This window comes from Megascapheus bottae, chromosome 3 (assembly GCF_031878675.1).
Source record: "Megascapheus bottae isolate mThoBot1 chromosome 3, mThoBot2.hap1, whole genome shotgun sequence".
NCBI lineage: Eukaryota > Metazoa > Chordata > Mammalia > Rodentia > Geomyidae > Megascapheus > Megascapheus bottae.
In genome coordinates, this window is record NC_143511.1 from 20,606,744 (window position 1) to 20,621,144 (window position 14,401).

Sequence of the window (14,401 nt, forward strand, 5' to 3'; positions counted from 1 at the left end):
TCTACTAGTTTGGGGCTGATGTGGCTGAATCTCTAAATCTGTCTTTGGCCATCTTCTTCCCTCTCTTCCTCCCTCCTTTATTTCCTTCCTCTTCATATCTTTCCCTTTTTCTCTCCTTTTTTCCCTCTCTCTCTCTCTCATTTGTGCCAGTACTCCAGGCCTTGTCCTCTTGCTGTTTTCTCACTCTTGGCTTATGTCCAACTAAGTTGTACCTCTTGTCCCATTTTTTTTTTGTGACTAATTGAAGATAAGAGTCTCTTGGATTTGTTTGTCTGGACGAGCTCTGAACCTTCACTCTCAGATTTTAACCTTCTGAGCAGCTAGGATTACAGGTATGAGCCACCAGTGGCTGGCTTATACAAGTTATCTCTTGCACATCATTTTGTTAAAAAATAAATATACACAATGGCTTATCTCTTTGCACAATTGTAAATAGGACTTTTCAGATACTTTCAATTAATAATAAACTTCCTTCACAAAGATTAATATACTTCCTTCCAAAGATTTTCACTAATTCCAGAGAACTACTTAACTCCCCTTTACTTTTTTAATGTAGAATTACACAATCGTATAACAGTACTCCAAGAATAGATTTATGTAATAAGTGAGCTCAGAAAAAAACTAAAAAAAAATTAATAGGAAAATTTTGGGAACTTAATCTCTGTAGTTTTTGAAGCTACTTCTAACCTGAAGGACTCAGGCCAGACTCTTCCTGACCTAATTTTCTAAAGGGAATCATGTTTGTCTTACAACTATCCTTAAATGCAAAACAAATGTAGATTGATTAGGCATATAGCAAAAGGTTAAAATGTTTTCTAATTCATTAGACCCCCTGTATGTCAAGAAACAAGGCACACTGATTGTGTGTGTGTGTGTGTGTGTGTGTGTGTGTGTGTGTGTGTGTGTGTGTGTGTGATGGGGCTTGAACTGGCCTGGGTGCAATCCCTGGGCTCTTTAGCTCTAAGGCTACCACCCTACCCCTGGGCCTGGGTGTTGTCCTGAAGCTCTTCAGCTCAAGGCTACTGCCTTACCCTAGAGCCAAGCCCCACTTCCCATTTTCTTGAGTTAATTGGAGATAAAGGTCTCAGGTCCTTTTGTACTCAGGCTGACTTTGAACTTTGATCGGCAGATCTCAGCCTCCTGAGTAGATAGGCTTACAGGCGTGAGCCACTACACTGGCTCTGAGTATTTCTCAACTCAAGATTTTCTTTCTTATTAAAATCTTTATATTACTTTGAAGTTCAACTTCAATAGTGGCAATATGATCAGGGTAGGGAATGCTCTGATTGGTTAAACTCGGAGGTGTGGTTTGCATCTCTAACTCCAGATAGAAGAGGATTCCATGGTTCATTCAGCAACTATTTAGTTCCCTGCTTAGAATCAGATTTTCCAAAGATGGTGGAAATGAGACAGAAATATCCCCAGATTCAGGGCCATACTACAATCTGCTATAGGAGAGTTTGTGCCTGAGGTCAACATATGTGAGTGACTAAAAATGGAAGAAAAGTGAGAGGAAGTTATTTGTTCATCTTGAGTTGATTCATCTTCTTTCATTCATGTAAGAAATTGGGTTGGGGAACCAGGCCACCCAATTGGGTTGGGCATAAAGGAGGAAAGCAAGCAGACATGTGTCACAGGCTAAGGAGAACCACCTACACAAGCTTTCATAGATGTGGATTCCTTTGTAAGCTTCAATATGACTCAGAATAGTCCCAGACTTGATCTGTGCACAATCAGCTGAGCTCCTGAGCCTCCTATAGAAGCATATTTTTTTTTCATTATGTTTTAAGCAACGGTGTACCAGTCAGACCCCTACAGGTAAAGGACCCATTTGCCTGGGACTTTCTGTCTTTAGTTCTGGAAGTCTCACATCCCAAGGGACGCAGGAGAGACTGTCACTTTTAAACCTGGTGGCTTTCCCTTCACCTGGATGGCACTGACTGTTCCACAAAACCACCGTTAAATCCCTCTTTCTTCCCATGTCTTAGACAATACTAGCTTTTACGTGTTCTTTCTCTCCTTCTTAATTCACTACCACCAGCACCCCACCACCCATTTCTTCTTGTTATCCCCAATCTCCACATTTAAAATTCTTCCAGTGGCAGAATAGCCTTTAGCCTTTAGCGAAGAAGCATCCCTTTGAAAATCCTGAAGCAGAGGCATGGGAAAGCAGTGGCTTACCATCTCTTGACATCCCTAGGGCAAGACACTTCTGCAGTCGGCAGTGTTGGCAACGGTTTCTGTTGGTTCTGTCAATTAAACAGTTTCTCTGCCTTGGGCAGGAGTAAGAGGCATTATTCTGTTGGCTCCTCCTAAAGAAACCCTACAGGGAACAAGAGAAGGGGAGTGAAAGGATCATAAGGAGGGAAATGGGAACATCGACCCATGCAACATTTTCTGGAGTGAACATAGCAGAGTTAAATTTTCATAATTCAGGGAGCATTTCACAGATATACCTGTGTAGAAAGCAGATACTATTTGCAGAGATATGATGGTTTTGCTCATTCATTCATTCACTCATTCATTTCTGCATACATATATGCATTTGTGAATGTCACATTATGAACTACGCTGTTCTTGGCAGAGAAAACAGTTTTTGTTCCAAAGACCAGTAGCAGCAGGGGTGGAAATGTGCCACTGCTAACTAAATTTGGCCAAGACCTGGACCCAGGTTAGTGCCAGGTGCTGAGAGATACTGAATGTTTGATCATTGAAGGGTATGTGCATAGTATGTTCTGTTGCCTTCCTAGTATCTAAGATGATTTTTCCTCCATTTGCAAAAAAAAAAAAAAGGTGAGTTTGATCAGAGATATCAGATTTTGTTTTGTAAATGAAGTACCTTTAAATCAACTGCATCTCTGAGTAATTAAAAAAAAATCACACTTTTTCACAACAATAATAACAAAAAAGTAAAACCCAAACAAAAATTTTCTGCTTTATTCAAGATGAATGGAACTGTGGTGGACCTTACACTGCTGTTAAATTGGAAGCATTTAACTAAAGCTCACTTGAAAAAAATAATTAGATTTACCATTTATTATTATGGTTATTATTATTATTATATTTGGTGATGGTCCTAGGGTTTTGAATCAGGGCCTGAGTGCTGTCCCTGACCCTTTGTGCTCAAGGCTGGCATTCAACCACTTGAGTGACAGCCTTTGGGTCGCGAATTAAAGAGTCTCACAAATTTCCTGTCCCAGTTGGCTTTACTAAATATTTTTGATAATTAGTAAAATCAACATTCCAACGAAATACATTAATATTTAATACAAATGAAGAAATATTAATAGTTGAAAGAAAGACAGGATTAATATTATTGATTTTCCTGTGGTCTTGGGCTCTGATGTGGCAGGATGTTGGCACTGTGAAGATGGATTTGATGAACTAGAATTTACCCCCACAATGAGTCATGTGGCCAAAAATTTCTAAGAGAGAGAACAGCCCAGATGGTTTTGTCAAGCCCAATGCTATTCAGCAAGAAGCAGTTTCATTTCCATGTTTTCATATGTATTCTTAATTGGCCTGGATAATAAATGGCGGAATGGGGTAACTAACTGTCCAATACAATTGAACTGTTAGAGCCCTTGAAAATAGAGACCTCATCTAAGCCCCAGTGGTTGAAATTATACCAGGAAAACTTTTATAGTGAAGATAACTTGAAAGTTATATCTTAAGAAATAACTGTGTGATTTTTAAAAGAAATAATCTTTGAATGGTATCATGTCACTTGAGCACATGTTATTTGCAGAAAAAGACTTAAGTGAAGTCAGAACCACAAGCCCTAACTTAAGACCAATGTGGTATGAAGTCTGAGTCACTTCTTGCTTATCTCTTGCTCATAATTCCACATAGTTTATAGCACAAACAAGAGATTCTGTTTCATGTTTTATTGAACAAATAGGCATTGATGATGTATACCAGACTGGTGTTGTTTAAAATAGGCTTTGTATGTTGACTCAAAAACTATTATGAAAACTCAGAGATTGATATAGAATGTGCTGACAGGAATATCTAATACTGAAGGAGAGATTGATAGAAAATGTTCTGAATCCAAATGGACAACTATCTGTGAAGAAAACCATTTGTCTACCTGCCTGAATGTACTAGTTCATTAATATTGAATGAATATTGTAATATTGATTCAGAAAGTCAAGTAAGATTACCAACTTCAAATTTTGCTATTGCTTTGTTGTTTCTTCTTGATGAATTGAAAACAAGGTCATGACATACATTGTTTTTCTTGTTTTTTTTTTCTTCTCTTAGTATTTGAGTTTGAATTCAGGGTGTTGTCCTCTTTTCTTGGTTGCTCTACTGGCACTCTTACCACTTGAACAGTTCAAGCTCTGCTTTTTGCTGGTGGTTTTGGAGATAAGAATCTCACAGACTTCCCTGTCAGGGCTGGCCTCTAACATTGATCCCCTGGATACAAGCCTCCTGAATATCTAGGATTGCAGATATGAACCACTGGCATGCGACTCTTAATTACAGGTCTGTGGGAAGGACAGATTACACTGGGTATCTCATGACACTCACCTATGGGTAGTCACTAAAATCACTGATTCTTAAGCAGGCTGGTAAGTTGATCTTTCTCTCTTCCATTTTAGTCTTATTCCTTCACTTTTCTTTTCTGTTCAGTTTCAATGTCGAATCATACTTTTTTTTTTAAGACTATTATGAAGACACTGTTTAACTACTTGACAGATACAGTATGCTTTATCTATCTCATTTACCGTTGAAAGTCTCTTACAGTCAAGATTGGATTGTAAGGATCGAGACATAATTTAACAGTAGAGTACTTCTTCAGTGTGCAGAAGATCCAATCACCTTCTCGATTCAATCACCAGCACCACTCTCCCCATTCCAAAAATATTATCCTTGAGTAGCGTCTGCCTAATTTTTACACAGTAAGTTTCAGTACAACTTGTCTACAAAGTCAGGTCCCTTGTCTCATTAAAAACAAACAAACAAACAAGGTGGATCCTAGAACAACATTATATCTTTTTCAGTTAGCTGTCCTTAAATTAAGGATTCACTTTTCTGACATTTGACTAAAAGTATAATCACTCATGCCAATAACTTTGCCAAGCAAGGTACTAATATCCTCCCAGATTATAGGTGCTTTTTATTAGTGAGCTGTTTTATTTTTCCTTGAGATTTAAGCTCTCAGCCTTCCCCTTGTAAGCATAGCTTTTATTTTTATTTTTTAAACTGCTTGCTAAATTTCAAACTTGTCTTATTTTGGGCTAGGTCTATGACAAGCAACGATTCCCTAAGATCTGATGAAGTTTGCTCACAAGCATGAGCTTGTCACTGGATTGATGGCATATGCCCGTGAGGGAACACTGAACAGAGCATGAAAAACCTTTTGGTTTTAGCCAGCTCTTTACTATCTCTATCAATGACATCAGTCTCAAGACGTCACTGAAAAATGAAGAGGCTGAGAGAGATGACTTCGAATGGATGTAAGGATTTTGTGATCTACTTTTAACATCCTCTGCTTTCGCTTTCAGGTTTTTTTTTTTTTTTTTTAACCTCTGGCATGTGAGAATAAAGGACGGGTATGTATATTACAGCTGCCAGTTGGATGTCCTGTTCTTCAAGCGGATACACAAATATCTGCCCATGAATTTATCATCTTGATTTTAACCTTTAGTTCTATTATTAGGAGTGCAAGGAATTTACTCATGACCACACTGAAAGAAAAGAAAAATACAGTAAATGCCTGAAAATGTGAATAATTCAATGCTTTAAATAGACCTTCACTTTTCAAAAGCTGCTGACCAGTCCAGACAGAAAGCAAAACAAAATTCAGAACAACTCCTTCTCCCTGTCCCCTTCCCCCAACAGGTAACAGGCAAAAGAGCAGAAAAATCCATTCACCAGCCTACCCAGAATTTCTGTGTCAGCAGCCAGCATAAACACCCCATAGCAGGCTTGCTTTCAGGCACCCCATCACACATACACAGGCACAGGGGTGCCCCAGGCAAGCACAGAAGATGCAGTATGGAAGTCCCTACCTTGCAACCTTCACACGTGATGACTCCGTAGTGAATCCCGGAGGATTTATCGCCACAAATTTTGCATGGTATCACTTCAATTTGTGCTGAAAGGGGAAAACAGACTATTCAGCATTAACAAAGTTGTCTTCTTTCTCCCACCTTTGCCCTCCCCACTTGTCCCTGCTTCGTTTATGTTTGAGGATGACAGGATGGGGTAGATGGGAGCCACCCATTGTGTGTGTGTGTGTGTGTGTGTGTGTGTGTGTGCCCATCCTGGAACTTGAACTTAGTACCTAGGTGCCAACCCTAAGCTTCTTTTTGCTCACAGGGCTAGCACTGTACCACTTGAGCCACATCTCTACTTCTGGCTTTTTGGGGGATAGTTTATTGGAGACAAGAGCCTCATAGGACTTTCTTGCTCTGGTTGGCTTTGAATCACCATCCTTAGCTCTCAGCCTGCTGAATAGCTAGGATTACAGGTGTGAATACCCCAGTGTTAGCTTCACATATTGCTTGTTTCATGTGAGAAAACATTCATTTGCCATCATTTTTCTCATAGGAAGAAGTAATGTAACTAGAAAGCAGAGAGTTTTCTGAACTCAGAGCCTTATAATGGTTAGTTAGGTAGGCACTCTGCTACCTGTCATATTCTTACCATGTTTATTTCCTTTATAAAAGTGACCTTAGGGGCTGGGAGTTTGGCCTAGTGGTGGAGTGCTTGCCTAGCATGCACGAAGACCCCGGTTCGATTCCTCGATATCACATACATAGAAAAAAGCCAGAGGTGGTGCTAAGGCTCAAGTGGTAGAGCTCTAGCCTTGAGAAGTTCGAAGACAGTGCTCAGGCCCTGAGCTCAAGCCCAAGATTGACAAAAAAAAAAAGTGACCATAAAACAGTGTCATACAAAAATTTCTCAACACACAGCTCTAGATTAAAAAATTGTTATTATAAAAGTGATGTAGAAAAGGATTATAATTGCCTAAAGCAGGTAAAGAATACTTTCTCCTTTTTTGGAGAATGTCTCCCAGAGATTTACATTTCTTATATTGCACTTGAAATATTAAATCACTAAAAGTTTCATGTGGCCTTATCTCAGTATTTTATTTTTTATGTAATAAAGCTTTATGTAAATCAAGCTCACAGGGCCTATCTCAACAATATTTAAATGTATAAATAAAGCAATGCTAGAATATGGGGACTTGATGTATACATTATGTGGCTGAATATTGATAATGTCATTAATGAATCAGCCTAATATTTAGTGAATGTTCTGTAGATCTCCACTAAGATACTGAAGGCTGAGGGCACAGAGAAAGATATGGTGATAAACATTCAATTACTAAATGGATATTTTATGTAGACCTGCCTTATAATTAGTAAAGAAATACAAAATGTTTTTCAACCTACACCATCACTATTAACCAGTTTCTCTAATAAGAAATATGACAAGCCATATGATTATTCCTTTGTTAAAGATCTTGTCATTTGAAAATAACCTAACAAATGACATGGTAAGTGTAGTGTATTATGGATTTCTTTTTAAAGAAAGCAATTAGATTTCAGAGAGTGAATTATTTATAATTATTATGAAATTGTCTAGAATTTCTCAAGTATCCTTGTATAGGTTTTGGCTTATATAGTATCGAGTCTGAATCTCTCAGCATAAATTACTCTCCAGGGAGTAGCTTGCACAGAAGAAAAGCTTGCCTCAATAAGTTCTTAATTATAAAATGATCTAACTTGAAAGGAAATGAAAATAGAGGTAATTTGCCCCCTGGGGTATGAGAAGATGTTTTTGAAAGGCACAAAGGTTATCATGTATAACTTCCAAAATATAGATGAGATAAGGAACATTCCATAGAGCCTCTGCACCATTTGTACATATTTATAGTCCTGGTTCTACATGTAATCCTGAAGAGATATATATATATATAAAAAACTGACAGTATTTTAAAAGAAAAAGAAGTCACCTAAAAGGAATATGTATATTGTCATGTGTAAGAAGAGGTTTTCAACTTGAAAACCTTAAGACCATTTTTTTACTTAAGGTAAACTAAATCACTTGAGATAAACTGAAGTGATTGAAAGTAGTCATTGTTTCCTGGCATTAAAAACTGCTTTTGAGCTACAACTTGATAGCTCAAACTATGAATTCTAACGAGTATATCTTCAGGACAGAGTTTTTCAGACCCTAATTCAGACACTACCAGAACACATTATAGCTCTAATGTTTGGCAGTTCTAAATGTCTTCCTTCTGAACCAGGCATGGGCTTATAGAACTTCTGCTTTAGCATCCTAGAAACTGAAATTTATAGCATGGATACCTGGAATTTTTTAAAGTCATTTTTGTTATAATAATTATTATTTTTAATTATCATTAATATGCAATCACATCAGACTTATGTAAAATTATTTTACACTGAATGTAGACTTAGTAACGTACTGTAAGATGCTTCAACCTAAACATCTTAGAGGAGGATTTAGTGGTAGGGATCTCTCCAGCCATGACAATGATAGTCACAGAGGGACATTGAGAAGAGAGTTTGTCTTTCACTTTTCACTGGACTTCTGAATAGTGTTTATGTACCACCAATTCCTTGTGAAACAAAATTACAGGAGCTGAAATACCTTGAGGGATGGCTTGAGATTTGCTCATTTTCCTTTTATTTCTAATATCTTCTTTTGGTTTATATATGTTCTATTAGTGATCTTTTTTCTTCATGCATTTTTATTGTTATTATAAAAGGTGATGTACAGAAGGGTTACAGTTATATGAGCAGTTAAAGAGCGCATTTCTTTTCAGACAGTGTCATTCCTTCCCTTCCTCTATCCCAGATTTTTCCTTCGGTCCCCACTCACAAGTTGTATAGTTCGCTTTCAATCTAGTGTTTAATAAGTGTCATTGCTGCATTTATTCACTCTTTCTGTTATCATTTCTGTGCCCTTCACTTACCTTTTCAAAGACAGAAAAATGAATGAGCAGGACAAAAGTAAAAAGAAAACAAAGAAAAGCAGCTAGAAAGTAACCTTTTATTTCCATTTCCTGGAGTTCATTTTGGTAAATTAGTAGATTATAGTTAAAATTTTACCAATTAATTATTTCATTTATAGATGGATTTCCATCTCCTTAAAACATCATGTCATTATTATGAAAGGTTCATAATAGCAAGATTCTGTAGTTTATAATAAAATAATTTAGGAATATGGGAAGGGGAACATGAGTGAAAACTTTTTCAATAAACGGAATTTCTTAGGAGTGCAACTAATTTTAAATCCTGTGATTTTGACAGGCAGGGACTTTTTATCAGCTATCAGTGTGTTGAATTTGTCCTTCTTGCTCAAAGCCCAACACCCAACTTAGAATGAAATCATAAAGTTTCAGGTGTTTTTTTCCCCCTGCCTACCAAATGTACACATTTTCAGTTCTACCTCCCCAAATCTTGCTTGTTTACAGACATACTAAGGTCAGGTAAACTGATTCAGGCTAAAGAGCTAACCAGGAAACAACAACAACAACAAAAACACATTTTAGAATGCCGAAAGTCCTAAAAATATGGTAGGAATGGTAAGAAGATGGTAGATTTTCTGATTGGAGGAGCATTTGGCTGTATGTGCTCCTGCATCTGTCTATTTCCACCAACTCAACTCTTCTGATGTCACTTGGCCAAGTTTATATTCTGGGTATTTTCAACTGGGACAGGGATAAGGTTATATTTCCTTTTTGTTTGCAATGGTGTCCTAAAGGAGGCTTTTTATAACTTCTTAAAGCAGTGGTCCTAAAGAGATTTGACACACTTGCTTTTATGAAGGAGGCTTTCAGAAATACTGACTTTCAGTCAGGTGTGGTGTGGGGGTTAATACGAATTCAAGCCATTTAGGAGGCTGAGATCAGGAGGATTGTGCTTTGAGGTTAGTTTTAACCAGCAGCTCATTAAACTCCATCTTAAAATCTCATCTCCAGAAAAGTTGGGCATAATGATTTGTATCTTTCATCCCAGCAACTATCAGAAGTATACACAGAGAATCTAAGTTCAGGCAAGTCTGGACACAAAAGCAAGACACTGTCTCAAAAAATTACCAGAGTCGGGGCCGAAAGTTTGACCTAGTGGTAAAGTGCTTGCCTAGCATGCATGAAGACTTGGGTTCGATTCCTTGGTACACATAAATAAAAAAAGCCAGAAATGGGCCTGTGGCTCAAGTGGTAGAGCTCTAGTCTTGAGAAAGCCCAAGGACAGTGCTCAGGCCCTGAGTTCAAGGCCTAAGACTGGCAAAAAATATTACCAGATAAAAAGTATGGGGAGTGTGGCTCAAGTGGTAACTTCAGGATTTAATGAGTAAATAAATAAATGCAGATATTTTATATTTGGTGTGAAAATTTCAGAAAAACATCAGAATCTTGAGAATGAAATTAAAAATATAGTTTGGAAAATCCTGTCTAGTGATTCTGATAGGATTTGGGGTGTGAATGAAGTGGACTATTAGCTAGGAACTATTTCTACAATGTAAACTATCTGCAAAGGCAAACAAGAATATAAACAGACAAACAAAACCCTAAAGTGGTTAGTTTACACATGAAAGTAGTAAGAGCAGTAATTTCTGTAGTAGAGTAGTAATTTCTGGCTTTTGGATTGGGGCTGAATTTATTGTATCATTGGTTTTATGTTTTTATTTTTGTTTATTTTATTTTATTTTATAACATTTTTTCTTTCCATATATTTTTATTATAATTAATAGAGGTTAAAGTTATATTCGCCAGATAGAAGGTGCATTACTTCTCACACATTGATACCCCTTTCATGTTTTTGTCTCCATTTCCCTGCCCCCACCCCCTCCCTTCATCTTGCTTTTCCCCCTTCCCTTTTCTATTTCAAATAAACAAATAAATGTATATACAATATACCAGATAACAAAATAAGATACTGCAACTATGAGAATAACCAAGGAACAACAAAAGAAATGACAAATAACATAGTACATTAAGAACAACAATCACACGTTATATAGCTCTTGTTTCCATATCCTAGAGGTCCTTTTATTTAGCCTCATCCTATATGGCCTTATGTACCTAGGTTTTGAGCTATTGTAATTCTCTGCTTGGAGAGTCCAAGGTTTGTACTAATTATTACAAATGAGGGAAACCATTGAGCCTATGTTCCTTTGGGTCTGGCTTACTTCACTTAATACGATTTTTATTTTTGTTTTTTTGTTTTGCTTGCAGAGAAAAAAGAATTATATATCAAATTTATAAGTTCCAGCATGGGTTACATTCCTGGACACTGGGTTTGTTAACTTCTGTTTCTCATAAATTTATAGCTAAGCTCAAACTGGATGGAGCAATTAAGTCTCTTAATGTCTGATGGAAGCACAATTTACACATGGCAAAATTTCCAATAATGATAACTACTTTGGTTATTTTTTTCTGCAGATGGTCTCAGTAGCCCAAGCTGTGTCTCATCTCTTCAAATTGTGTTTCCTCTACCATCTGTGAAAAACAAGTCAAAAATCTCTGTTTGCACTCCACCCTTCCCTCACTGGCAGACTGAAAAGTAACTACCTCTTTATGTGTGAAATTTCATGTCACAGAAGTGTAAAGGACTGTGATAGCATGGGTGTTTTTACACTGTATCCTCTGTGGTTGTGTTTCATTCAAAGCAGTGAATTCAAGTGGACAAATGGTGAAGAAAACACTTCAGCTTTGGTCCTTATGTTATTCTCGAGAGTTCTCGATCATTCTAAGAGACTACTGACATCAGATGAGGATTGTGTCTGAGTGTATACCTCATTAGTGCAGAGAGGTCCTAAATATCCAATTTGGTAGATGATATTGAGAGAACTCATAACACACACTATATATCTTATTTTGGTTATCAAATTGCTGTATATGTTCTATTTATTTTATTTTAATATTCATCACCAATGTCTTATTTTAATTACTTTATTTGCCTGTCCAAGGCTTAAACTCTGGGCCTGGGAGCTGTTTTTGAACATTTTTGTTCAAGGCTAGCACTCTAACATTTGAGCCACAACTCTACTTCTATCTTGTTAAATAGCGTCTCACAGACTTTCCTGCCTCGGCTGTCTTTGAACCATGATCCTCAGATCTCAGCTAGGATTATAGGCATGAGTCACTGGTGTCTAGCCTATATTTATGTTAAATTCTATCATCAGCACATATAGGGAAAAGTATAATGTTTGTAAGGCTCAATATCCATTATTTCAGGTGACCACTGAGAGTGTTGAAATGTGTGCCTTCAGATAAAGGGAAAAGTTATCATACCAGTAAGAAGTTAAATGGTGTCTTTGATGGCAAGTTAAATCACTTCTATAAGTTATAGTTGTTTTAAACTCATAATTTTAGGTTTAATTCTCATTAAACACATGTGGTACTGTCAAGTTTTTAATTGTGAGAATATAAGACCTGACATGATTTAGGCTGAGAGAAGTTAGTGTCTTCCTTAATCACAAGCAGTGGTTTTTGTTTTTGTTTTGTTTTTTAAACTAGATGAAAGGCTCTGCCATAACTTGGGTACAAGTTAAAAAGGCAGACTCGCAATACTTACTTAAGGCCAACTGAAGCAGAATTTGCTTTTTAACAAGCTCCCTAGAGCAGTCTTACAATTTGAGAAGCACTGTCCTATGTTTTCCAGGTCACCACGGTCATAGCTACTCTGAAAATAGATGGGATTTTGAATTGTCTTGTCATAAAGATAAAAAACCCCATCAAACATTAGGAAAATAGTATTTACTGTTGTCTTTTAGACATTTTGTTTTGCTTATAATCCCCAAACTCCAGTCCTGATTGAAAGGTAGAAGAAAGAAGTTGGCATATTCCACAAACGTCATGCAATGTTATACTTAAGATTCAGAATACCAGTTTTTTTTTCAAGGTTAATGATTGTTAGAGGAGTTTGTATTGCCTTCATATCCTAACAATGCTTAACAGTGGCTTATCCTTCTTCTAGACTCACTGTAGGGTGAGTCACAAGCTCATACCCAGGATGTTCAACATAAACCTGTATTTTTAAAGATACAGTCTGGAGAAGACATTTTTAAAAAATCTAGTTTCCTTTACCTCCCTCTTTTCCTCTCTCCTTTTCTCTTTTTTCCCCTCTTTCTATCCCTTCCCTGTTCCCTTCCTCCTTTAATCTTCCTTCCCCCTTTCTTTCCCTCCCTTCTTTCCCTTTCCTTTCCTTTCCTTTCCTTTCCTTTCCTTTCCTTTCCTTTCCTTTCCTTTCCTTTCCTTTCCTTTCCTTTCCTTTCCTTCCCCTCCCTTCCCTTCCCTTCCCTTTCCCTCCCTCCCTCCCTCCCTCGCTCCTTCCTTCCTTCCTTCCTTCCTTCCTTCCTTCCTTCCTTCCTTCCTTCCTTCCCTCCCTCCCTCTCTCCCTCTCTCCCTTCCCTCCCTCCCTCTCTTCCTCCCCTCCCCTCCTCCCTCCCTCCCTTCCTTCTCCCTCTCTTGGAACAATGTCCACATGTAATTCAGGCTGGGTTCAAATCCACTGTGAAATTCAGAGTATCTTTGAACATATGATCCCTCCTACGCCAGCCTTCTGATTGCTGGGATTACAGGTCTGGGTTCCAACCCCAGATGATAAAACAACATCAACAACCAGTTAAGTAACCTCTTTCTATTTAAAGAAGTGAATTGTACAAAGTTTACTTCTTTAGGTAGATGTGTGTGTGGGGAGGGGGGTCAGCAATTTTTTTCTCTATCTATCTATGGAAATTCTGGAAATGTAGTATGAAAAAGCTGCCCCATCTCACTGAGGCAGATATGTCGACAACACACTTGTCATGATGGATATGCATGACATTCTCGTTCTTTCCACATATCCTAAAGCTGTCCAGAATTTTAGACCTAAAGTATACTCCCTCACTGGCATCAGTGGTGTTTTCTGGGTTTTATGAAAATGCTGGTGCTAGTAGATCATGCCTGTAATCCTAGTTTCTCAGGAAGCTGGGACCTGAGGACTAGGATCAAAATTCAGCTGGAACAGGAAAATGCATGGGACTCATCTCCAAGTAACTAGCAAAACACCAGAAGTAGACCTGGTAGAGCTTCAGCTTTGAATGGAAAGACCAAGTGAGATCATGAGGTTCTGAGTTCAAGCCCTAGTATTGGCACAAAAATGTAATAAAAAAAGGTAGAATATAGACAATTTAGGTTTTGTCTTGAACTTACATAATCAGAACTTGTAACAATGTCTCTAGGACAGAAAGCCCAGTAAAATTCTCTATAACAGAGAAAGGCAAGATATTCATTAATTATTTCTTAGTAAATTTATGTCTCAGTCTACTTCAAGTTCTAATTTTCTATGTCAAGAACTTGTATGCCCCAAATATACAAATAACTCCTGAGCTTGAAAAACAAATGGGCAAGAGATCTGAATAACCATCACTAAAG

The 14,401-nt window shown here is 37.5% G+C and overlaps 1 protein-coding gene across 1 annotated transcript in view; it reads right to left on the reverse strand.

Annotated features, from left to right (window-relative positions):
- The window catches only part of Rorb (RAR related orphan receptor B), a 186,288-nt gene that overhangs the window by 51,350 nt on the left and 120,537 nt on the right, over positions 1–14,401 (reverse strand). Inside the window, exons 2-3 of the mRNA XM_090329631.1 lie at positions 6,018–6,103; positions 2,182–2,323 (exon numbers count right to left, since the gene is read on the reverse strand). Coding sequence (XP_090185757.1) covers positions 2,182–2,323; positions 6,018–6,103 — 228 coding nt within the window. The remainder of the gene's footprint in view (positions 1–2,181; positions 2,324–6,017; positions 6,104–14,401) is intronic.